At 39.4% G+C, this 27,231-nt stretch overlaps 1 protein-coding gene across 1 annotated transcript in view; it reads right to left on the minus strand.

Annotated features, from left to right (window-relative positions):
* hcn2b (hyperpolarization activated cyclic nucleotide-gated potassium channel 2b) overlaps nucleotides 1-27,231 on the minus strand; it is a 116,184-nt gene that overhangs the window by 83,866 nt on the left and 5,087 nt on the right. The window contains exon 2 of the mRNA XM_039766653.1: nucleotides 23,810-24,233. Coding sequence (XP_039622587.1) covers nucleotides 23,810-24,233 — 424 coding nt within the window. The remainder of the gene's footprint in view (nucleotides 1-23,809; nucleotides 24,234-27,231) is intronic.

Here is a 27,231-nt window from a genome sequence, read left to right on the forward strand (position 1 = left end):
TCTGAACAGTCAGCATGGGTTCAGAAGGGGGAGGTCGTGTTTTACTAACATGTTGGAATTCTATGAGGAGGCAACAAAAGGATACGATCAAAGTGGAGCTTATGATATTATTTATCTGGACTTTCAGAAAGCATTTGATAAGGTGCCACATGAGAGGTTGGGCATCAAGTTAAAAGAAGTGGGAATTCAGGGTGATGTTTTTAGATGGGTGCAGAATTGGCTCAGACACAGGAAGCAGAGGGTGATGGTGCGAGGAACCTCATCAGAACTGGCGATGTTAAGAGTGGTGTTCCACAGGGGTCAGTGCTAGGGCGCTGCTATTTTTAATATATATAAATGATTTAGATAGGAATATAAGTAACAAGCTGGTTAAGTTTGCAGATGATACCAAGATAGGTGGATTAGCAGATAATTTGGAATCCGTTATATCATTACAGAAGGACTTGGATAGCATACAGGCTTGGGCAGATTTGTGGCAGATGAAATTTAATGTCAGTAAATGTAAAGTATTACACATAGGAAGTAAAAATATTAGGTTTGAATACACAATGGGCGGTCGAAAAATCGAGAGTACACCTTATGAGAAGGATTTAGGAGTCATAGTGGACTCCAAGCTATCAACTTCCAAACAGTGTTCAGAAGCCATTAAGAAGGCTAACAGAATGTTAGGTTATATAGCACGATCTGTGGAGTACAAGTCCAAGGAGGTTATGCTCAACCTTTATAATGCACTGGTGAGGCCTCATCTTGAGTACTGTGTGCAGTTTTGGTCTCCAGGCTACAAAAGGACATAGCAGCACTAGAAAAGGTCCAGAGAAGAGCGACTAGGCTGATTCCAGGTCTACAGGGGTTGAATTATGAGGAAAGATTAAAAGAGCTGGGCCTTTACAGTTTAAGCAAAAGAAGATTAAGAGGTGACATGATTGAAGTGTTTAAAATTATGAAGGGAATTAGTACAGTGGATCGAGACTTGTATTTTAAAATGAGCTCATCAAGAACACGGGGACACAGTTGGAAACTTGTTAAGGGTAAATTTCGCACAAACATTAGGAAGTTTTTCTTTACACAAAGAACGATAGACACTTGGAATAAGTTACCAAGTAGTGTGGTAGACAGTAAGACGTTAGGGACTTTCAAAACTCGACTTGATGTTTTCTTGGAGGAAGCAAGTGGATAGGACTGGCGAGCTTTGTTGGGCTGAATGGCCTGTTCTCGTCTAGATTGTTCTAATTCTAATTGTTCTAATTCTAATTCTAATTGACTAGTATTGTTGTTGTGGGTATTTTGTCGTTGTTGTGGCTTTGAGATGGCACCATTCAAGGAATGACCTTTACACCTTATGCAAGCTCCCACTGGACATACATGACTTGCATTTTAGCATATATCATCCTGCTTATTCAGGGATCAAATTACTCTTGTCACTTGTGTTGCTGAATCTTTACTCACGTTTTTTTCTTTTCTAATGCTTATGTATGCCTGTAATATACCCACAAATTTTTGACCTTTTAAAATATGTTTAAATATGTTTTTGCTTGCTCGATTTTGTCACTGCTTATGCTTGCCCAGTTTAATGCCCATTTTATTGGTTAGATAATGCTTCTGTGTCTTTCTGTTGCTTGTCCCACATTAAAGAATCCTCCATTAAACAATGCTTTATCAGTTTTCATCTTTCTGCATTTGTTAATATCCTTCAAATTCATTTAACCCAAAGGTTTAACCTGTTGTAAAGACTGGTGTTTCTAGCCACACAGATGAAAGCCCAGTATGAGTTCATCATATCTGCTTTTGATGGCCCAACAAGGAATCAATAAAGGATTGGAAGCAAAACAAAATATTCTCAGAAAAAAATGCAGAGAAATAAGACCCACAGAAAAAACATGAAAGTTACGCACTCAGTAAAAAGGTAAAGAAAGCAGGTGCCTTGGAAAACATTAAACAATAAAATAGTCAATAAAACCAAAGAGATGTACAATCACCAGACACCGCCAAGAAACAGAGCCCACTGGAAAAAAAAAATCTTACCAAAAAAAGTTAAAAATATAAGCCCATATACAAATGTATAAAAACAACCAGGGTAACCATAAAAGTACAAAGAATGGAGATGCAAGAAAAGTGAACAGAAATGAAATCCGCAGAAAAAGGCTGGAATCACCACAATAATAAAATGTGAATGGAATGTCTGTCATTAAATCACTAAGAAAGCATACTGAAAGAGTTCTAGAAAAGTATATAAAGTAAAGTATAAAGTAATTTCAAAGTACCAAAACCCAGATCAGAAGGAGCAAAAGAAGCATTTAGTACAGAACAATAAAGTATGTGTCATGATTGCCTACACAAATGCCTTTAAGGTTGCTTCTGTTAAATATCATGATTGTTGCTCTACAAACTGCTCATTTTTGTATACTGCTTTATGTTATGTTGAGTTCTTTCATGTTTTTCTGTTCTCTGTGTTCACTGGCATATTCTACAACCACAGTGTCCCTTTAGACTGGTTCTATTATTGTTACTATGAGAAGAAAAGGATGCTACTTTATATAGGCCAATGTGTGGAGTACAAGTCAAGGGAGATTATTATTTTTATTTCAGAAAATGAAGATAATAACAAAATATAACCAAAGCAAAAATGAAAGAATATAGCAATTATAATAATGAGTTCCAAAGCCAATCCATGCAACACAGCGCTCTATAAAATGGTTCTTTAATAAGATAAAACAGAAAAGTATCAGCATGTTTAGTTTAGAATTCCATTAATGAATCCATGCCAAATTCTGAAAATATTCTAAACAGATCCTTGTAAAGAGAATTTGATTTGTTCTGATTTCAGATAATACTGACCATCACATTCCCTATATGGTTGACTAGGGTTCTTCCAGTTAAGCAAAATAAAATGTTCATGCAAGTAGTATGATGTATAAAATTACAACCAAGTTTCTTAACACACTTTCATCTTCTCTGGCATTATCCACATTATTTCTGTTAAGGTATTAGGAGTACATTCAAATCCAAAATGATCTAAGTGATTTACATATTGTGATGGACAGCCGGCATCCATCACAAGGGAGAACAGCAGCCTTTTCAGGACACTGCCTCCCCTGGGACACTAGGTGGCAGCTCCCCTAGAGCTCACAAAGAACCTGGGGACTCCTATTTTTGCTACAACCCAGATGTACTTCAGAATCACGAGGACGGAAACCCGCAGTACTTCCAGGCTACTTGAGGACTAAGGATGTGGCGTTTGACCCGGAAAAGAGAAGGAACACTTCTGGGTCAAGGAATATAAAAAGGACTATGGGAATCCCATCAAGTAGAGACGGATTTGGGAGGTTGGGTGACGAAGCTGCTGGAAGTGGAGGATTATTGTTTATTATTGTATTGATTATTGGTGAATTGTGGCGTGTGCGATGCTTTGTGCACTTTACTTAAGAAAATATTAAAAGATCCTTCTTGGTGCTTTTACACGTGTGTCTTGGACGTCTGTCTGTGGGGTTTCACGGGGCAACAGCAACCCCTAGTGTCCACAATATATTTTTGCCCACAATGGCTTAAGTGTAATAGGGCACTCTTATGTGACCTTGTGATTTTTTTTTTACTTCATCTTTGCTTGATCAGCTGTTGGCTTGCTGCTGCTGCCATGCCACGTGATCTGCATTTCATGCAACGCTTCAAACATGTAAAAGTCTGTACAGCACCTGTCCTTTTGTCTCTCTTGTCCCCCAGACATCCTCAAACACTATGCGATCTCTTTTTGCTGTTCCGTTATTTTACTGAGTAATATTTTCCTTTTGCTTGCGCTAATGCAATCTTTACTCTCATTTTTCGGAGACTTTCTAATTTTCCTACTTCCATTATCTCTAACCTGCTCTGCATGTGTATAACGGGACTTGCTTCGAAAGGTGGTAAGTATGACATGACTTGTCCGTCTCGTGGGGCATGAAAGTGTCTCTCTGTCTCTCTTCAAAAGATCACGTCTTGTCGCAGCAAAAAAGTCTTGTATCGTAGCAAGATTTTTTTTTATAATAGCGAGACAATGTTTCTTGTGAATGGATGAATTCCTTTCAAGGTAAGATATACTTAAGATATGTATCACACTAGTTAGACCTTATTTTAGGATATTGAGTGCAGTTTTGGTCTTTATTAAAAAATACAGCAGTAGTACAGTCTAAATATGAGCAAGTAGGCTGATTCCAGGCCTCAGACATATGTGCTATGAGGAAGATTGAAGGAATTGAATACTTTTAGTTTAAACAAACATAGATTCAGAGGTGACATGATGGAAGTGTTTAAATTATGAACAGAATTAGTATGGTACAATTTACTTTAAAATGAGTTCTTCAACAAGAACAGAGGGCATAGATGAAAACTTGTTAAGAGTAAATCTCACCCAAATATTGAAAGACACTTGGAATAAGTAACCAAGCAGTGTGGTAGAGAGTAGAGTACTTTGGGAACAACCAAAAGTCGACTTTGATATTATTTTAAGGAAATTAGGTGAACTCAAGTAGGTTGTAGGTTGTTGGGATGAATTGCCTGTTCCTGCCTAGATTGTTCTAATTGAAAATAAGAATTATATTGTAATACTTAACTCTAGCAAATAAAACATAGGAATGGGGTCCCCAGAGGAATGGAACAATATAGAAAAATATCACTATGGAAAAAAAACGTACTCAGGGAATAGATTAGATTAAGTAGCTTGGAATTTCCAATGTAAGGAAAAAAAACTGAGTCAATAAGGAAAAAGAAGAAAATGTCACAGTTACCAAAAAAGCGAGCAAACCAGAAAAGAGCAGTCACAGATGATGAACAAAAAAGGGGATCAGAAAAAGGCATAAAAACACCAAAGGAACTAAAACACAGGAATTCACCCTTAAAGCATAAAAGTGCCACGGAAACCACAAACATAAACAGAAATGTGAGTCCTCAGAAAAGTGTAGAATCACTGAAAAAGTACAGAGAAACATAACCCACAGAAAAATAAGGTTGAAACTGTCTGTCACAAAGATGTAAACAGAAATGGAACCCCTGGAAAAAATATAGTGGCATTATAGAAACCAGAAACGGAGTGTCAGAATAATGCAAAATCAGTAAAAAAATAAGAGAGAGAGAGAAAGAGTCCACAGAAAGTAAAACATGCAGCTGCTTCAGTCCACAAACAAGGGAAGAGTCAATAGAAATACGGTATAGAAAAAATGTAAAATTAAGAAGGAAACTGCTTCAGGGACCAAAAATGCAAACAGAATCCATCAAAGTGTGCTCTTTCACTATAAATGTACAGAAAAACCAAGCACACAGAAATGAATTACGGAAATATCTGTCACCAATGAAGTAAAAACTATAGTAAGCCAAAATGGAGTCCCTAGAATAGTACAGAATCACTAAGAACACATATTAGAAATATAACCCACAAAGAACAGCATGTAAACGTAAATCATCAAAATGCTTCTACTGACTATTTCAATCACCAGAAATAAAAACAGAAATTAATTGCCTACAAAAAACATTACCGTGTCACAGAAACCAGAGAAGTAAAAAGCGACGGAATCCCAAAAAAACCTAGAATCACTAAAGAAATTTACAGAGATAAACAGCCCCCAGAAAAAGTGTGAATTTCATCAGCAAAGGAAAAATCAACTAGGAAAAATTGTAAGGAATAACAGAACTGTGAGAAGTAAACAGAAATAAGAATCCCCAGAAATTCATAGCCAACACAAAAATAAAGAGAAACAGAGTAAACAGAAAATAAATTAAGAAAGTTCACCCATCACTAAAAACTAAAGAGAAATAGAACCCTTAGAAAAAAATAAAGTTGCAACATTAAAACTAGAAAAGTAAACAGAAATGTACAAGAGCTCCTCTTTGTAAACAGAATTTCATGCTTTTGCCAGCACAACACCATCAAGACCAATATCCTAGCTCTAGCCTCACTAATCTGAGCACATGAAATGCTGTAAAATGCAGAACAATTGGTTTTCCTTAGTAATCACCTGTTTCAAAAAATTAACGTCAACAAAGAGCTGCACTCTAACCTGATTGCTGTAAGCGCAGCTTATAGTCAACAGAAGAGACTATTTGATGGCCGATACTGTCAAAATATACAAGGACACCAGCACTGCTTGTAGGAGGATCCTCTATACTAGGTAAATGATCACCAGCTTGCAAGCAGCCCCCACAAACTTCAGAGCTATGATGATCATCAGACATTCCATGTTTGGATGTTATTGGCTAAGCTTCCAAAGTTGGTTTTCTTCCTCTAGATCACTTAGAGAAAGCATGGCAGAGGATGGAAAGAAAAGGAATTTAAAGACAATTGCAGGAGCAATCTGTAGAGATGCTGCATAGATATTACCTCTTAAGAGACCATCTCTCAGGAGGAAATTGGCAGATACAGAAAGAGGTTATAGAAAAGATCCAAATTTCTGAAAATCAAAAGCTAAAAACAGAATTTGCCATGATCTGTGTTGACAACCCAGCACCACTCATTCCATTTCAACAACCTAAACAGAAACACACTTGAAGCAGTCACATCAGCAATCTATCATTTAGGATAAGTCTAAGATTTGAACTGTGAATGACAGCCAATGATCATTAACATTAATCAAAAAAATGAGTTGAGGGGTAGAAGGATTTGTTGGTCTTAAATATTTTTGATATACAAGTGAAGGATATCAATCTGTTGCCCCATAAATTTACTTAATTACTAGCATGCTCTGACTCTGAAAACTTTAATTGAAAACAATTCAAAATGAGCCTGTAAAATGTAGAGGCATGGATATATTTCAGGATGGTGTGTGTGTGTTTTTTTTTTTTTTGCCAGCAGCATATTAGCTGCTATTAGAGCCTTCATTAGTCAGCTGGCAATCATTTGAGCCTTTGCTATGCACCCGGAGACCCTGAGGGCATGTGATGCCCGCTAAACTAATCACAAGAGAGCATTCTTGTAAAGCTGATTTACAAACGCAAATGACCTCTTTTGTTTGAATCTGATTGGCTAGAATATTAAAAAATATAGTAAATGAACCCTGCCATAATGATTAGGAGGAGGAAAAACACCGACAAAAACCTTTACTAACTTACAATTGGATTTGCTGTTCTTCAAATGTGTTTCATTCTGGTGACATTGAGGAAAAAAATAAACTGACAGAAAAAAGCATGGCTGCAACATCAGATTATTTTCATCCCAAAATCAGATGTCACAAAGAAAATGTATTTACAGCTTGGGCCATCTGCTGTCTACTATAAATCTCTTAATAAGTGCATAGATATGCAAAAAAGAGATAAAAGGAATAGATAGATAGATAGATAGATAGATAGATAGATAGATAGATAGATAGATAGATAGATAGATAGATAGATAGATAGATAGATAGATAGATAGATAGATAGATAGATAGATAGATAGATAGATAGGAAAGGCATTATATTAGACAAACAGAATAATTGAATCTGCGATATGTGAGATCAGAAGCATCAGCCTGAGGGATTCTCGAAACATGGGCCTCCATCTTTGTGTCCAATGTTAAACTGCTACAGGAATAGCTTCTGCTAAACTAGGTCAAACAAAATAAACAGTAAGGAAAGCAAATACAAGCAGCACAAATTCTCGACCACAGCAGCAAAACAGCACCAAAATGCCTTGGGGGGAAAAACCCATATTCCTTTTGGATACAAGAGCCCAATAAACGAAAAAGTAAAAGCTCATATCGGACACTCTGGCTTCACAACAGACAAAGCAGCTTTCAGAATCTAACCCAAATGATCATAATAAACACATGGCAGGACCTAAAAATCATTACATAAAGTGTTGCTTATTACATAAAAACACTTTTTTTATCCAAAGTATAATTCACTACTTTTCCATATCTCTGCAACATTAAACTATTAGTTTAAGTGACTCACTTGAGGTTTTCACTGTCAGTGTGGTGGGGTTTAACCCTACAATGTTGCATTTTATAGTGTATCATGTTGACAACTAGGAAACCATTTTGCCTTTTCTTCCCCAAATGTAAAGAGCTTCAAAAGTCAGACTGCCAAATGTTACCACCCCCCAATTACCCAACTGACAAGGTCCCCACTTTCCAAAGACATCTGTGTTGCTTAACTGAGGATCTTACATTGCCCCTGTGTAAGTGTGTGCATTAATAGGCCCTTCAGTGGACTGGTTTTCTCCTTCATTGTGCCCAATTGCAGGGAAGTGCTTTGTTCCCCACTGAATTGGATTAAGACAGTTTCAGAATGTCAGGTTTACTGCCTTTCTAGAGCACACTAAACACATTCCTTCAATTGAAGTAGCTATCTTAGGGTCACACATTAATGGATTGATGCCGATTGATTCTCAGACCTTTTGTAATACAATCCAGCTCCTTTGCCACTGGGCCACGCTGAAAGGACTGAAAACTGTCCTGTTTATGATAGAAGACAGAGCTATTTCTGGGATATCCTTGAACATTTTATTAGTTTCTTGTGACCCCCATAAGCTTCTGATCTCAAAGCCCACATTGATGCCAGAGGATTATTCTTCTAATTAGTATATTTCAATACCCTTTTAAGAAACAGATCTGTGGTTGGCAAATCTCCAAGCAGCACCACACACCTGGAAAAGGGTAGAAATGTGTTAGGCTACTCGCCAAGATGGTTATTTCTGTTTGTGGCATGTGTAAATTGGTTCTCAGAGTAAATCAGCAAGGGCCTCCTTGTTTCCAAACTTACCTCAATAGCGTGCTATGCAACTGGCGTCTTAGCATCGCTGAGTTTGATTAAGTAATTAGGGGTCACAATCTGAGAAAATAACTGCTTGGCAATCAACAGAGTAATAGTTCCCATTAGAGCACGACAGAGCTGGCACTCTGACTCATCAAAGCTCAGCAGGGTTGCAGCCCTAGAAGGGGTAAGGGCAGGGAAGGAGAAGAGGGCAGGCTGTCATTCTCCTAGTACAGACTGCACATCCTGCCACCCAACTACTCACTTATGGACATATGTTACCACAGATCTCAGGAAACAAATCATTACCAGAATGAGCAAGTGAAAGTTAGGGAGATAAGGATGAGTGGCATCATGTATTTCCGGGGTCAAGATATATCCAGCCTATAAATGAAGCAGGCAAAACAAAGTACCAATGCAGTCCATTACATATTTTTGGCTGTATCAGCACAGACTATATGATAGCTACAATCAAGTCTTATTCAGAGGTTAAGACAATGGAACCAGAGAGTACAGAGGACACAGTGTGGCCATATCATGGCGGAAGACACTAGTAAAGAGACCAAGGACTGGGCATTGGTCCAGGCTAGAAATTTAATTCAAAGATTCATAACAACCACAAGCTGGTACGTATATGGTGAAAAACTGTGAATATACACCAAGATCAGTTGTCCAGTCAGACATACAGTGCATCCGGAAAGTATTCACAGCGCATCACTTTTTCCACATTTTGTTATGTTACAGCCTTATTAAAAAATAGATTAAATTCCTTTTATTCCTCAGAATTCTACACACAACACCCCATAATGACAACATGAAAAAAGTTTACTTGAGATTTTTGCAAATTTATTAAAAATAAAAAAATTGAGAAAGCACATGTACATAAGCATTTACAGCCTTTGCCATAAAGCTCAAAATTGAGCTCAGGTGCATCCTGTTTCCCCTGATTATCCTTGAGATGTTTCTGCAGCCTAATTGGTGTCCACCTGTGGTGAATTCAGTTGATTGGACATGATTTGGAGAGGCACACACCTGTCTATATAAGGTCCCACAGTTGACAGTTCATGTCAGAGCACAAACCAAGCATGAAGTCAAAGGAATTGTCTGTAGACCTCCAAGACAGGATTGTCTCGAGGCACAAATCTGGGGAAGGTTACAGAAAAATTTCTGCTGCTTTGAAGGTCCCAATGAGCACAGTGGCCTCCATCATCCATAAGTGGAAGAAGTTCAAAACCACCCGGACTCTTCCTAGAGCTGGCCAAACAAAATTCATTGGTCTGATGAGACAAAGGTTGAACTCTTTGGTGTGAATGCCAGGTGTCACGTTTGGAGGAAACCAGGCACTGCTCATCATCAGGCCAATACCATGATGTTTTTCAGCGGCAGGAACTGGGAGACTAGTCAGGATAAAGGGAAAGATGACTGCAGGAAAGTACAGAGACATCCTGGATGAAAACCTGCTCCAGAGCGCTCTCAGTTACTAGACTGCACACCAATCCAGATGATGGCAACCTTCTTGCTTCCTTTAAAGTCTGAACAGACTGTGCTTCTAGAGGTCCTAAATAAGTGAAAATTATGACTCTGTGCTTGTGAGACAGCATGTGCAGACCTGTATGCAGTTCCAGACACCATAGCCCAGAAAGGACAGAGAAGGGTAACTAAGGGACAGGAGAAAGGTATTAAACCTCTATAATCTATTAGCCCAATATGGGGACCCAATTACCAACTGGAAGGTTCTCAAAGACATCACTAAATCCGAACCTGAACAATTTTATTACTAGTCTGTGATAGATATGCAGGTACCTTACTGTACTTCATACAAATGACAAGGAACTTGCACCATGGTAACCATTACACTACACAGTTTTTCAAGTGTTCTTCAGTCATAGCTTCCATTTACATGATCTATGCAAGTTATGGACAGTCATAGCACTTATGACTGCCAGTCATGTAGTATGACACCTAAATCAACTTGGTCATAGAGCTTTGTGACTATCCGTGACAATCTCAAAAAGGTTGGATTTTGCCTCGAGTCGTAGGGGTGAGCTTCTGTGTGCAAGAAAGATCACAACCAGTGAATGCATACCATGTCCACAAACCAAGAATAGCCCAATCAGAAAAGAGCAGAGAAGCACAATAATACCACCAAGTACAAAGGAAAATTGATATCATGGACTGTGCAAACAAAGAAGAGGCTTGTGAAACTTTGTGCTACCTCTAAATGTTTATTTGATGTCTTGCCTGTTTTGTACAATGACAGAATGGAAAAAGAGAAAAATATGCGATCGGCTGCCAAAATATGTCGAATTGGGTATACTTCACAGCACAATAGGAAATTTGTAACCGCACTAAGAAATCATAAAAGAGTCATGCAATGCATCATCCTCTGTGATTCTTAGTCACGTAACGTGACATTTTTAAGGCAACAAGGTCCAGCAGCTGCAGTCATTAAGTGTGTCAAACACTCTAACTCAAAGTCATGTGATGTGATGCCAGCCATAGTCAATCACATATTCGAGCACAGCAAGTGGAGACTGTGGAAGTGTAAGTGCAGTAAAGATGAAAAGCAGGAAATGATTCTTTTTAGAAAGGATAATGTAAATCTTAACAAAACTTGAGATTTACGAAGCAGACTTCTTAAAAAAAAAAATAACATCATTGAGATATTGAGAAAATCCCATTAGCTAACCAAAGGGGTTTTAGTGAGTGAATGGACTCCTATTACTTGTAAAATTGATCATGTTCTTATCAATCTTTTTCTCATTAATATTTTCAATTCATGATAACTTGACATATAGTGTTTGTTCTGCCAACATCTATCAAAAGGCAAGATCTCATTTCAAACATGACACCTGCACACCACACAGTACGATGTATTGCACCAGTTAACATGTCTGGATGGTAGGAGAAATCTGTGGCCAGAGGGGATTCCCACTCTGACCGGACAGGAGTTAACAAACAGTACACCGAAGGTACAGAATCAAACCCTAGGGATACCACCACTGCGCCAGTGTGATAGCACTGCATCCGAGAATCTTTGGGACCTTGCACAATGCCAATGCTGGAAAACAAGTTAATCTGCAAGGAACTAAAATAATTCCACCTTGTTGACAATGTACCACTACCCAACTGGGCAGCATAGTGAGCACCAGGGAGAAATGGAAAAAGTGAGAGAATTTCTCAGAGAGCTGTCATACTCAATCATTCATGAGCAATCCCATAGCGTGGCTCTGAAATCAGGCCGCTCCAAGGAGAGATTCCGCTTAATTAGTGGCTCTCCTGCTGCCAGTCACACAGAACAAGAATGACATGTTCAAAAACAGCAACCATTCAAGACTGGCTTGAGTGTAATGTAAATCCAAAGAACAGACAACACCATAGTGGCCAGGATTTTAAGACCAATATCAGCTGGGATGCGTACCTGGAATGATTTTATCTCGAGTAAGCAGAACTGTCAGGAATCAAATCCTGACCCAAATGTGTCGCAAAGGAGGTAGTGCTCTTACTTCAACACCACACCTCCCATCCTCTGATACATGCTTTTGTAACAGAGATTCTGGTCTCATTTTTCCTCAACAGTGGACATCTGTCTTCAGTGCAATTTCTGAGAATGAAATAGTCTTACTAATAGAGACTTAAAAATCTTTTTACAATTGTAGGAGATTGAAAACTAAGGAACAGGATATTCAGAATTTATGATTTGGAGGAGGCTGCTACATTGCAATGATCTCAGAATTATCAGAAAGACCTGCAAAGTAAGCAAGGCAATAATGTGTTGCACATTTTAAGTGTCTTACTCAAAATTATTCATTTAGAAACTGTGGAAACAAAACTGCACTTTCATTAATAATATATTGGTCTCTATAATGGTGCATGCATTTTCGCTGCCTCCCCACTGATCTAGTGGCCTGGGTTTGATTATCACAGCTAGCTGTTACATAAGTGGGGTGTTTGCAAGTTCTCCATTATGTGAACGTTAGAATGATTCAAAATTAGCCCTGTATAAGTGCAAGTGTAGGTACCTGAATGAGTGAGCCCTATAATTTACTGGTTCCCCAACCATGGTTGGCTCCTGCAGTGCATCTTATGCTGCACAGATAGACACCATGATCCAGCCTTCTACTAATTGTGAAACTAGACCAATGGTTAAAAAATCACTAATATAATATAATATAAATAATCTATATATATAATTCACTAAGGCAAGACAACCATGGAAAGCATGCCGGAAGGGGCGTGGATTTACTAAGCTGCCGACAAGTGAGACACCTATGGCGCACGCAGGAAGGAGCCACGCCCACCAACTCCAAGACCATTGGATACGACGACAACTCACAGAGCCACGCCCACCAACTCGGACGCGACAACACAGAAAAACCGGCGTCATTTATATTCATCTGTCATAGAGGTCACATGCAGCTCCGACCCATGTTGACTGTTCATAGAGGCATGTTTCTCGCGGAGGTGAATTGCCATATGCAGCATGTAAAACTGTTTGCGAGGGGTATCCCATGGGATCCTTAAAACATTCCTTTACAACTGAGATTAAAACACAATGAAGTGAGCAGTCTTTAAAAAACGAGTTTTCGGTTACGGCGCACGACCCCGTGCACCATAGCAAACTGTTATACACGCTACATACTGCAATTCGCATCCGCGACAAACATGCATCTTCTTAGATGCTCCTGCACTTTGTACACACCCCCTTCCCACCTCGCTACCATCGTGGTCAGGTGTCTTGGTGGATTATATATAGAAAGGCAGCCAAAACCACACAGAGCAATAAAAAGTCTACGTGAGTAACAGGTGCATCTGGACTGTGCAAAGACGACAACGACTCGAGTGACAAGTTGGAGGTGGGCACATGAGCAGGCAGTGTATACTGAACAAGAAATCAGCAGACTAGCATGACGGAGGGAGCGGAGTGGACGTCCTTCTCCTCTCCTCCCGTTCCACCCTCCACGCCTGAGCGCCGCACAGACCATTGTGTGTTGGTTTGTTACGTGCATTGGTTAAAACCCAATGAAGGAGGCAGTCTTTAAAAACCAATAAGCCCTGTGCCTCTGTTTCATTACCATCTCACCTGCTTCACCAATGCAGGCCCTGCAACAGTCGAGACGCTCTCTCGGCAGCTGACCTTCTCTGTGCCTGACCGGTTCACACAGAGGCACCACATGACCAGGCGGCGTGTATGCTTCGAGAACGAAGGTAAACACGACAGGATTATCTAAGAAGAGGCATGTTTGTCACGGATGTAAATCACTGTATGCAGCGTGTAAAACGCTGTATTGTATGTTGCCCTCTCCAGAGTTGCATCTTTTCATTCACCTACAGTCGTATACACAATGAAGTTAGCAGTCTTTAAAAAACGAGTTTTCGGTTACAACGCACGACCGCGTGTGTGTCCACCCAGTTGCTATGTCTGTGTCATTCCAACAGATGGCGCATCACAAACATTTGTAGCAATAATAAATGAATTGCATTTGCCATTCCAACAGATGGCGTATTATAACATTTGTAGTAATGCATTTAATTTCTATGGATGTTTGTGATGCGCCATCTGTTTAAATGACAAATGCATTTTATTACTAAATGCAGTACAAAGTACATTCCCAAAGGTGTTGCAATGTAGAAGGTCTACATTGATTACTCAGATTTCAACCCATCTTAGGCAGATAGCAAAAACAGTATAAGATACACTCACCAGCCACTTTATTAGGTACACCTTACTAATACTGGTTGGGACCCCCTTTTGCCTTCAATACTGCTGTAATTCTTCATGGCATAGATTCAACAAGGTGCTGGAAACATTTCTCAGGGACTTTGGTCAAAATTGACATGATAGAATCATGCAGTTACTGCAGATTTGTCAGTTGCACATGATTCAAATCTCCCATTTCATCACATCCCAAAGGTGCTTTATTGACTTGAGATCCAGTGACTGTGGAGGCCATTTGAGTCCAGTGAACTAACATATCATGTTCAAAAAAGCAGTGTGAGATGGTCTGAGCTTTGTGAAATGGCACATTATTCTGCTGGAAGTAACTATCAGAAGATGGGTAACTGCGGTCATATAGCGATGGCCATGATCAGCAACAATACACAGGTAGGCTGTGGCATTTAAAGAATGCTCAGTTGGTACTAAATTCTATTAATTCAATGGGTCTGCATGGGTTTTCCATCTGGTACTCTGGCCTTCCTTGAACTTTCCCTACCACAAGCAAGTTAGGTTTAGAGATTGTGAACCCGGCCCGGACACAGACAGGCGGACATCTTGTTTAAGAACCACCACACGTTTATTTACACAATATTCAAATGATATGGTCACAAAGACCCCAGTTCAGTGCACAAACGAACCCCAACACAAAGTCCTGGCCACAATGCCTTTCTTCGGGCCGCCTTCACTCTCTTCTGCTTCGTCCTCCTTCCACCCGACTCTAGCCCCGAATGAATGGAGACGGCCCCTTTTATAGAGGACCCGGATGAGCCCCAGGTGTTCCCGGCAATCTTCTTCTGGCCACCCCCCAGCGTGGCGGAAGTGCCGGCTGTCCTCCCGGCTGCTCTCCGGGCGCCGTCATAAATCTTCCCCCCAGCACTTCCTGGTGTGGCGGAAGTGCTGGGGTAACAGGTCCCCAAGGCACTGGGGTGCCTCCTGGCGGTGACCACGGGCCCCTACAGGGAAAGGCTTCCATGCCCTTGACCCGTGGCCCCCAAAGCAACCCGGAAGACAAACCCCACGTGATCCAGGCAGGGCTCTGACCCTCTTCCGGTCCCTCCTGGCGTCCCGGCCGGGTCATGGCCCCTGGCATCCCTGACAAGATTAAAGTTGGCCCTGTTGGTGTTGTACAGTAAGTGTATGCATGAGTGAACCCTTAGATGGACTATGCAATGAATAAAAAAAGACATCCACCTTAAATTATGTGCTAATTGTAAACTGGCTAACTATGAGTAAATGTTGTTTTATGTGTTTATGAACATGCTTTTTGACAGACTGGCATCTGAATGATCTGAATGGTTGATTCTTGCAATGCTACTCCACAACATTATAACAAAAGGCATTCTCAGAAAATTGTTAATAATATAGCCTTTCATTAATTTTTAAAAATTTAATCTAGTTCTTATAATACACCATTACATAACATATTTAAATGTGTTGTGCCATTCTCAAGGTTGTGAGGGGTGTGAGTTGAAACCTAACTCGACAGTATTGACAACATGGCCATTCATAACAAGATCTAAATGTAATATAGTATTAAGCAGCACTGGTGCCTCTTAGCTCACAAGTTAAAGCATTATCTATATGGAATGTATATACTCACCTAAAGGATTATTAGGAACACCATACCAATACGGTGTTTGACCCCCTTTCGCCTTCAGAACTGCCTTAATTCTATGTGGCATTGATTCAACAAGGTGCTGAAAGCATTCTTTAGAAATGTTGGCCCATATTGATAGGATAGCATCTTGCAGTTGATGGAGGTTTGTGGGATGCACATCCAGGGGATGAAGCTCCCGTTCCACCACATCCCAAAGATGCTCTATTGGGTTGAGATCTGGTGACTGTGGGGGCCATTTTAGTACAGTGAACTCATTGTCATGTTCAAGAAACCAATTTGAAATGATTCGAGCTTTGTGACATGGTACATTATCCTGCTGGAAGTAGCCATCAGAAGATGGGTACACGGTGGTCATGAAGGGATGGACATGGTCAGAAACAATGCTCAGGTAGCCCGTGGCATTTAAACGATGCCCAATTGGCACTAAGGGGCCTAAAGTTTGCCAAGAAAACATCCCCCACACCATTACACCACCACCACCAGCCTGCACAGTGGTAACAAGGCATGATGGATCCATGTTCTCATTCTGTTTACGCCAAATTCTGACTCTACCATTTGAATGTCTCAACAGAAATCGAGACTCATCAGACCAGGCAACATTATTCCAGTCTTCAACTGTCCAATTTTGGCGAGCTCATGCAAATTGTAGCCTCTTTTTCCTATTTGTAGTGGAGATGAGTGGTACCCGGTGGGGTCTTCTGCTGTTGTAGCCCATCCGCCTCAAGGTTGTGTGTGTTGTGGCTTCACAAATGCTTTGCTGCATACTTCGGTTGTAACGAGTGGTTATTTCAGTCAAAGTTGCTCTTCTATCAGCTTGAATCAGTCGGCCCATTCTCCTCTGCCCCCTAGCATCAACAAGGCATTTTCGCCCACAGGACTGCCGCATACTGGATGTTTTTCCCTTTTCACACCATTCTTTGTAAACCCTAGAAATGGTTGTGCGTGAAAATCCCAGTAACTGAGCAGATTGTGAAATACTCAGACCGGCCCGTCTGGCACCAACAACCATGCCACGCTCAAAATTGCTTAAATCACCTTTCCTTCCCATTCTAACATTCAGTTTGGAGTTCAGGAGATTGTCTTGACCAGGACCACACCCCTAAATGCATTGAAGCAACTGCCATGTGATTGGTTGATTAGATAATTGCATTAATGAGAAATTGAACAGGTGTTCCTAATAATCCTTTAGGTGAGTGTATGTTGTCCCTGTATCCTCATCAGTTTTCTTACACACTCCAAATGTGTGCAGTTTAAATTGACTGGTAGCTCTAAAGTGGTCCAGTTTAAGTACAGTAAATGTGGGTGTTTTGAGTATTGTTTCCTGTGATGGATACCATTCCATCCTAAGACAAATTATGTGTGCCATACTATGAAATAAAATTAGTGGGTTTGGAAACAAAATAAATAATATGCCACAATTTCCTGCTCAGTTGGTTTTCAAGTCGCTGAACTGAAAAGTAAAAGCAACATACACCAAGCTGAAACGAGCCCTAGATAAGACACGGTCACGCACACACACTCACATCAGGACAAATCAGTGGTAAGCTGACAGCATGTTTTTGGAATGTGGGAGCAAATCCACTCAGACATGATATTATGTTATTCAACCATTCTGCATAATACAATTCAGGACTGCAGGCCTAACTTTATTATATTATATCATATTATATTATCATTTTTATACCTCTTATTTCCTGATCATGGTACAAGAAGCTGGAAACAATCCTGGCAACAACAGACACAAAGCAGAAAAATGTGCCCAGGAGGTAATACTAATCCATCAACCCTACACACACTCTCTCACACTAGGCCAGCTTAGAGTCATCATTAATAACTAGACACATACTGATGCTCTCACACGTATTGCTTCAACTCTAGCACCCTGTAATAATGACAGAAAAGCACATGTTACAGATAGCTGGTTTGCAGGTTTAGCCACTAAGTCTTTCCTTAGAGCACATTGAAAGGCCAGTGTCAGTCCTGACTACAGCATATACCAATCAAAGGACAGAATAAAACTTTGTGTAATGAGATAAGTGTTGAGGTGCTTCAGTAGAGTAAAGAGTATTTTTCATTCTTTTATTGGAGGTATGTTTATTGGGGTATGTGAGCATCTAAGGTATGGATGGGCCCTAACATTTTAAATATTCTGCTACCTTGCACAATTGTACATATTTTCATTTTACCTTACTTCCTCTTAACAGGTTCATCCATAGAAAACGTACTGCTGTATGAACTGGTTTGTAAAAAAACATTATGACAGGTGTAATACAATACCAGCTGTATTTATTAGTCAACCAGATTGCTAGAGGTGCAGCAAAGAAAGGAGTTAGGAGTAGACACTACAAGGGTGTGCAAGGTAGACACACACATTTTTCTCTGGCGAAATCTTATCCAACAGAACCAAGACAACACTGTACAAGTGACTTTGTGCGGATAATTTCAAGTTCCGCGAGACAAGACTTTGGCCATGAGATTTTTTTCAAGTCCTGCCCTCCTCTCAACCATATTCAACCACGCCCACAGTCCTCTCACCTCTCATTCGTGTGATTGCTTTTGACAGACACAGTTCCTGTTCTCTCATATCTTATACATTTTTACGTTTTCCTCACTTTAAGTTCCCAACAAAACAAGAGTTATTATGTCCAAATCTTATTGAAGAATTTCATCCCGAAGGGTAATCAACAGAAGAAATGAGTACATAAGCAATCCTAGCACAAAGAAACAATGAAGTCAAACGAACGAACGCGAAAATTGCCTATCAGTTACATGGCAAATTGGTTAAATGCGTATCAATAGACTATACTGAAACAGTTGGTGGTGATCGTGCAGAAGATGAAAACATCAACTTTACAATAAGAATAACGAAGAATATCTACAACCGTTAACACTGTCCGGTCTTCCTCCAAACGAATTACGGTAAAAGATGGATGTATCCAAAAAAGATAATATAGTACATCTTCCACAGATAACATTAGACACCAAAGGAGATCTTGATATGCCACTCGTATTAAAACGTTTACAGTTTCCCATTAGAACAGCTTTTGCAAAGACAATTAACAAATCACAGAGACAAACATTCGAAAAAGTAATTTTGTTTAATATAGAGAAAGAAACTAAATTCACTCATGAGCAGTTATATGTTGCGTTTTTATGATGTAAGCCCAAACACGGAATCAAAATTCAATTCGATAATGATGAAAATTGAATTCAAAAATAGCTTTACTGAAGTTTTACAGTAAAAGTGTAAGCTTAAAAAGTATTTGCGTGTTAATTTCAAATCCAAACAGAACGAAATTGTATAACGCAACGAATAACTCTAACACAACATGAAACATAATTTACTTTAAATTCATTACGTTTTACTATTTTTTACCACGGTTAATTACTCGCTGTAACAATTCCCATGAAAATAACAATCTGTTTAAATTGTACATCCGCATCCCTATACATGATTGGCAGAACTGCAAAGTGGCTAGCACCCGTCCAGGAGTTGGCAAGCAAAGCAAGCAGGGGCAAAGCCTCCTAGTTAGATAGCTAGATAGATAGCTAGATAGATAGATAGATAGAGCAGCATCTATCTACTAGATAGATAGATAGAGCAGCATCTATCTATCTAACAAGATAATAGAGAGAGATTTATGTACTTTATGTAACAGAAGGAGATTTGATAAAAAAAATGAAATGAAGATTCTGACCTTCACACAGAGTAATGGTAAGTGATACAGAAGCAGTAGCTTATAAGGTTGAGGACACAGGTGTAGTCAGTTTACACTTGACAATGTGGGACCCACTAAATAACCACAGCCATGATATCAGTGGTGCCCCCTTAGCCTCTTAGCTGCTGTGCCTAACACTGTACCTGAAGGCTGTCAAAGTCACACACAGCCTATCAGCTAGCTTTGGTCCCCAGTCACATCACAATGCAGCACATGCTGATTAGTTGAGGGGTGGGGTGGGGGTGCGGCACTGGAGCCGTGGAAGTAGCCTTGCATCAGACAGCGTATAGTGCCTGACGGCAAGGTCAAAATTAGGACACCAGAAAGAAAACTGCCATCCAAGAAGACAAGGCCAGACTTACCTCGCCTAGCAGGCCGCCTCCAATTAACAAACAAAAAGAAGCCCCTCAGGGACATCTGATCATCTCGCTTACATCCCCGACAAGCAAGGCTCTGTTAGACAGTGAAAGGTTACACGCAAAGTGCATGAGCAGCGAATCTAATGGAAGCTGGACAAGTAAGAGCAGCACTGCAGCAGCCTTCTCATTCCACTGCATCCCCACAACTTGTTTAGCATTAATATCATTTACAAAGAGAATATGAGCAGCTGCAATGTGATAAGGTGTCTCCATAAGGGCTACCAGAAGGATCTCTCCCATTCCAAGGAGAGGTTTCTTATGCAGAGGGCACAGGAATGACGCAGAAAAAAAAAACATGGAAACACGACAGCATGTCTCTCAAGACTTCAACTGTCTCAATATCTAACACCTCCCCCACTGAATGACCTGCGACATTAGTAGGGAGTGGTGATGGGACACAGGCTAGTGGCATTACTGCTGCAGAGTACAAGACAAGCAAACTGTAGGAGGTGCAACAAGCAGATGGAAAATGCACATAATAAATACATAAAAAGGAAGGAAGATATCCAACACTAGTGTTGACCAGCAAAACAGGTCTAAGGAAAAGGACAATTGGGGTCAGCATTGCGTGTCGTTTAGCTACTGTAGTCATGGATTCAAATTGTCCAGCCAGTTAATTCAGTGGGACTACAAGGTTATGTACAGTAACTTCTTATGAAGTACACTAAATATAAAGCACAGATGGTCCATACCCTGAAAGATGCTAATATGGAATGACCTATGAAATTTTGAATTACCTTGTGCTCCAAACAAAAGTAGACAGAAAAAGTACTGCATAAATTTTTTACTGCTCTTTCTGAGCATTCTAAGAGTCTGCACTGAAAGGATTTTATATATGCTGTTTAATCAACAGACTCAAACTTGTCGCATTACCAGCCTGATCATACTTTATAAGAACATTGGTATCCTTTTGTAAGGTACTATGTGTGTAAAGTGCTTAAGAATAGTTCACACCATGAAAGGCACTATATAACATGAAGAGTAAACTAGTTGTCCATAGTTGTAAACATTTTCTTATGTTTCAGGAAAGCACAACACAATGTTGGGTGACACAATGATGAGTCTCACTAATACAATATCCTATACGTTTAAATCCTGTACATGATCACACTCTGTGTGGAGGTTGTACATTCTACCCATTTCAACATGGGTCATTCTGTAGGTACTCTGGTTTCCCTTTTATATCACAAAGATGTGTGGCGATAGCTAATTGCAATTCTAAACTGACCCTGTAGGAATGCACCCAGGTACAGACTGGCACCCTGTACAGGGCTGATTTTTCTCTTGTGCATGATTAAACCAGAATTGGATTGGATTCCTTTGACCTTAAACTCAATTAAGCAGTATATGATGAAATATGACTTGACATGATAAAAGCGTGTTTAAGAGTAAAATATTATATTGTACAATCCCAGTTCTGGATATAGATGGATGGATGAATAATATAATATAATATAATATAATATAATATAATATAATATAATATAATATAATATAATATAATATAATATAATATATGAATTAAAATGATAAAAGAACATGTAGGAATATAATATAAAATGGTATGACTTGATATGAGGGCGGCACGGTGGCACAGTGGTAGCGCTGCTGCCTCGCAGTTAGGAGACCCAGATTTACTTCCCGGGTCCTCCCTGCGTGGAGTTTGCATGTTCTCCCCGTGTCCGCGTGGGTTTCCTTCTGGTGCTCCAGTTTCCTCCCACAGTCCAAAGACATGCAGGTTAGGTGAATGGGTAATCCTAAATTGTCCTCAGTGTGTGTGTGTGTGTGTGTGTGTGTGTGTGTGTGTGTGTGTGTGTGCCCTGCTTTGTGCCCTGTGTTGACTGGGATTGGCTCCAGCAGACCCCCATGACCCTGTAGTTAGGATATAGCAAGTTGGATAATGGATTGATGGATGGACTTGATATGATAAAAGCACTTTTGAGAGTATGATATATAAAACAATAGGTTATATTATAATATGATAAAACAGCATCAAACAATATAATGGAATATATTTATATTGGTGCAGTAAACGATTCTTTCAACGGCAAGACATGTTAAAGATGTCCATTAGGTTTACTGGTGACTCTGAACTGGCTTGGCCTGAATGAGTGTCTGTGTGTGCACGTGTGCATTCATGATAGTCTCCTTGAATGTACAGAATTAAACTAGCTTGAGACACTATTTTCATTTTATTGTATGTAGTGCTATATAGAGTGAAACTTGATTTATTAATGTACTGACGTATAGCAAGCAATTTAAATAGTCTGTCCTCTGACTGTAACAAAAATTTGCCTTTGTAAGTTATGTTCTGTAGTAGAAGTGAAGCACATTTGGATGATCTTGAAAATAAAAAGGTACTTTATAAAGTAAAAGATTTTCTGAAGAGCTAATTAACTGCTTGATTTCCATGAACAACGTGTGTATGTCCTGCTTTGTGGTTCATTGCAGGAGTGCATTTTTCCTTATATGTCTATCACTTTAAGATGGTGCTTTGAATTGAAATAGATAACTATTCCAAGAGCACACTAACTAACAAATAAGAAAAATTATGGTGATTTATGGAAGTATTTAAAATGAAACGGGTTATACAATTTAAAGACTACTTGACCATGAAAATGTCCCTAAAGTTACAACACTCTAATTATAAGAGGGGCTTCTCTAAATTGTGTTGTACTGTGCGGACCTTGGCATAAGGAGTTAAGAGTTTTAAACCGCAAGGCTGTCAGTTCCATTCCTACCTAAAGCTTACTGTGTCACTCTGACCAAGTTTCTCAGGCTGCCTTTAACCCAACTATAAAACACAGGTAAAATACTTCTGAAGTGCCTTGGGATGGCTTTCACTGTACAAATTCACTATACAAAATAAAAGTCTGATGTAGTGTAGTGTTCAAGTATTTTTTTGATCTTGGCATATGAAACATATAAAATAAAAACATGAACAAGAAAAGGAGTAAACCTGACACTAAGGAGTTAGTCTGTATGTCCCCCAGATTAAGTTCAAGTATAACATACTTTGCCTGCAGGAGTGGACTATGCCGGAGAGCCTTAGGAAAGCTAACTAAAATACTGCTAAACTGTAATATAAACATATGAGGTCCAATGATCTTATGGTCACACAACTGAGAACACAAGACAAGAATCTCATATAGTTGTCCACTAATACCAATGCATCATTTTTCTCTGAACTTGTACAACAACAAAGTTACAAGTGACCTCAAACTTCATTCTCCTCTGAAAAATCCAAGTATGAATAAATCACAAGCAAGATTAGACAGTGTGACCATCAAGAGATAATGCAACAGAAACCTTGTTGGGAGACTGCCCTCCTCTCCATTTCCTGCACAAGATCAACAACAATCGAAGGACCCTGTGAGACACTGCGCTAATTTGATAACTATCATGTGCAGGCATCATGGATATAGGAAATCAATGTAAATCCTTAGTGAGCACTCTTACGACTCACATAAACAATATGACCTTTCACCTCTTGCCAGTAACCCAACTGATCTGCATAAGAGCAAATGCTAACAATCTTTCTCCATGCATACAGACTTCAGTTTCATTGTTTCAGATAGAATCCCCCCAACTTCACAGCCAACAAATTCTGACAAAGTGAGATGAACCCAGAAAGGCTTACCTCCTCCCACTGGTGGATGTAGCGGATAAGCCTAGATAGACGCAGGAGCCTCAGAAGACTTAGGATTTTTGTGAAGCGCACAATTCTCAGCGCCCGTGCAGTTTTGTATACTTCTGAGTCTATGCCTTTCTCCACTATCAAAAATATATAATCCACAGGAATGGAGGAGACAAAGTCCACCACAAACCAAGTCTTTAGATACTTCTTCTTGATCTTCTTAGGGTCAAGGATAATTTCTGTGTTGTCCTCAATGACAATCCCAGTCCGGAAGTTCAGTACCAAATCCATTAGGAAGAAGGTGTCCGACACAACATTAAAAATAATCCAGGGTGTCGTGGTCTCATCTTTAAAGAAAGTGATACCCACAGGAATGATTATAAGGTTTCCCACCATGAACAAGAGCATTGTGAAATCCCAGTAGAACCTGGTGGTGTCAAAAGAGAACAGTATCATTAGCATCACTCCCTAGTGCTGTTCCCTGAAGATTCTTCTGACTGTCCAGACATTCCATAAATTAAATATAACAATGTGAAGCCACAAATGCAACAGTCCCTCACTCTATTTCATTCACTTTGCCTCTTAATCAAACGATTTTAAGGAACTACTCACCAAGTACATAAAAATAAAATATCAAGAGACTCATCTTGATGAACAAATTGGCTACTCTGAAAATTATTTCAAATAAAGTAAATGAATCATCCATTGACTACTGGCTTCATCATATAATGAAGCAAATAAACAGAAAGCAAGATTTCCTCCCAATCCACATACTAATTATTAAAAAACAAAAATCTACCCCCAAAACAACAAAGAAGAAGAGCATTTACTAAACCTTGTCGCTTTAAAATTGCCTTCTACTTAACTCATTTTCACTAAATGTGGAAATTGAATATAGCATGGATTGTCCTCTAGATCAGTGGTTCCCAAACTCGGTCCTGGAGACCCACTGTGGCTGTTCCAACCAACTTCTGTTTTTCTTTGGACTCTTAGCCTAATTAAGTGAGTCATTATTTCCCAGTTGCTGTGTTTGGGAGTCAATGTAGAAATTACAAACTAAGTTTGGTAGATTTTTATTAAAAAGTAATAAGCAGTTATATGGGAATACGTTGGGTTTTTTTTAAGTTGTTAACAGTATTTTCAACGTAATTTTCATTCTGCGTGTCCAGGTGTTCTGGTTATTTAATTGATTTTTTACTAATTAGTGGGTCTGACACTGAAGTCGTTGCTGCTTTCATCATCCTGGGTGTCTGCTGTGTTGGTTGTTAATTGTCACTATAAGGGTTAAATGAAGGGAGCAAACTAGACAGGAAAAAGGGAAAATAATAGGAAAACAACAAAAGAGAGTTAAAGCATTTAAAGCTTTAGAAAAAAATAGAAATATTTCTAAATGTCTTATAAAAGTAAAAAACACACTGTTGTGTTTTTCTGAATACAGAATAAGGGAAGAGTAAAAAAGACCAGGTAATTAAATGAGATCAGTTATTATCAATAATTATCACCGATTGTGAATCTGGTTGGAACAAAAACTTGGAGCCACAGTGGGGCCCCAGGACCGCGTTTGGGAACCACTGCTCTAGAGCATGGATGTCCAACTCCGGTCCTGGAGGGCCACAGTTTCTGCAGGTTTTCATTCTAACCCTTTTCGTAATCAGTGACCAGTTTTCACTGCTAATCAACTTCTTTTCCCTTCATTTTAATATCCTTATTTTGAAGGAATCAGTCCTCTGAATGTATTCCTTTCTTCACTAAATGACCAACAGATGACCAGCTAATCTGGGATTTCAAACTCCAACCAATCTCTTAATGAGAAGCTGATTCTTGCTGTTAATTAAACCCGCTATTTAATTCAATGGCTTGTTGCTGCTCTCATTCCGCCACAGCAGGCATTTCCAGAACTGTTGATTTTTCTGTTTTTTCTAAGAGCACCATCAAAATGTTTTGGTGTCCTGAGAGAGCAACCTTACCAAGACCTTCACATTTCTTCATTTTCAAATATTGTGTGATGGGCACAGGTGAGCTGGTCATGCGGTGGCTTGCTTTGTGCCTCATTATTGTTTGGCTGCTAATTAAGGAAAAAGAGACAACTAAGGGGCCTGAGTCAAGTTAATTAAAACTAAGGCAAAAGGAGTTAATCAGCAGCAAAAACTGGTCACTAATGAAGAAGATGGTTAGAATGAAAACCTGTAGCCACTGCGGCCCTTCAGACTTCAACAGCCTTAGTTGTTTCTTTTTCCTTAATGAGCAGTCAAACAATAATGAGGCACAAAACAAGCCACCAAATAACCAGCTAACCTGAAAATAAAGAAAAGTGAAGGTCTCAGTTATGCTGGTCTGCTCAGGTTACCAAAACATCTTGACGGTAGTCTTAGAAAAAAAAGAAAATCAACAGTGTTCTGTGGCAGAATAAGAGCAGCAACAAGTCATGATATTCAATGACAGCTTTAATTAACAGCAACAATTGGCTTCTCATTAAGAAACTGGTTGGAGTTTGATGTTCCAATTGAGCTGGTCATCCGTTGGCTCGTTTCACATCTCCTTTCTGTTTGGCTGCCATTTAATGAAGAAGCGAATCAATTCAGAGAACTGCGTCCTTAAAACAGGGCTATTAAAATGAAGGAAAAGGAGTTAATTAGCAGTGAAAACTGCTTGCTGACTAGGAAAAGGGTTCGAATGAAAATCTGCAACCACTGCGGCCCACCAGAACTGGAGCTGGACACCCCTGCTCTAGATGAAGAAAAACTACAGAAAAGGAGCCCACACTTCCAATACTATGATGATCCATTCATCCTTGCCTTATGAAATGCTCAGTAACTAATGAAAACAGACATTCACTTAATAATTTTAGTTGAGAAAGGTACAAAAAGCTACATATATAAAATTCACTCAAACTCATTTCTCGAGTTAATGAAAAACATAAAGGAATCTTTCAAGTAAATGTCAGCTGTCTAATAATGTTAAACTACAGAAAATCTTCCTTACTCAATCTTCCCCAAATTACATAAAATGGAGCTTTTCCTACATCCATTCACCCTGCTCACTTCAAATGATGTGAACTACAGTAGACAGGTCTTCGCCCACCCTTGCTACAGTCATCCTTCCTTTACCGTCTTTTGTCGCTTGCATTTTGTCATTACATGCTATGCAAAGAGCATCGACAGATTTATGACAAAATTAGTTGTCTTAAAATTTTTATTTTTAAAGTGTAACCCCATTTTTCCAAAAAAATGGTGTTTCCATCAAATGTAAATAAATAAGCCAAGCCTATCTATCCATTATTTTCCACAGCAGGCAAACAATAGCAATTTGTTAGGTTCCATGACGATACCAATGAACCATATGAATACTGACAATGATATGCCCTATATGTGCATAAAATAACATTCAGTTATACCAACAGTGTTTACAGCTTGTCCCCATTAAAT

Source organism: Polypterus senegalus, chromosome 10 (genome assembly GCF_016835505.1).
Source record: "Polypterus senegalus isolate Bchr_013 chromosome 10, ASM1683550v1, whole genome shotgun sequence".
Lineage (NCBI taxonomy): Eukaryota > Metazoa > Chordata > Cladistia > Polypteriformes > Polypteridae > Polypterus > Polypterus senegalus.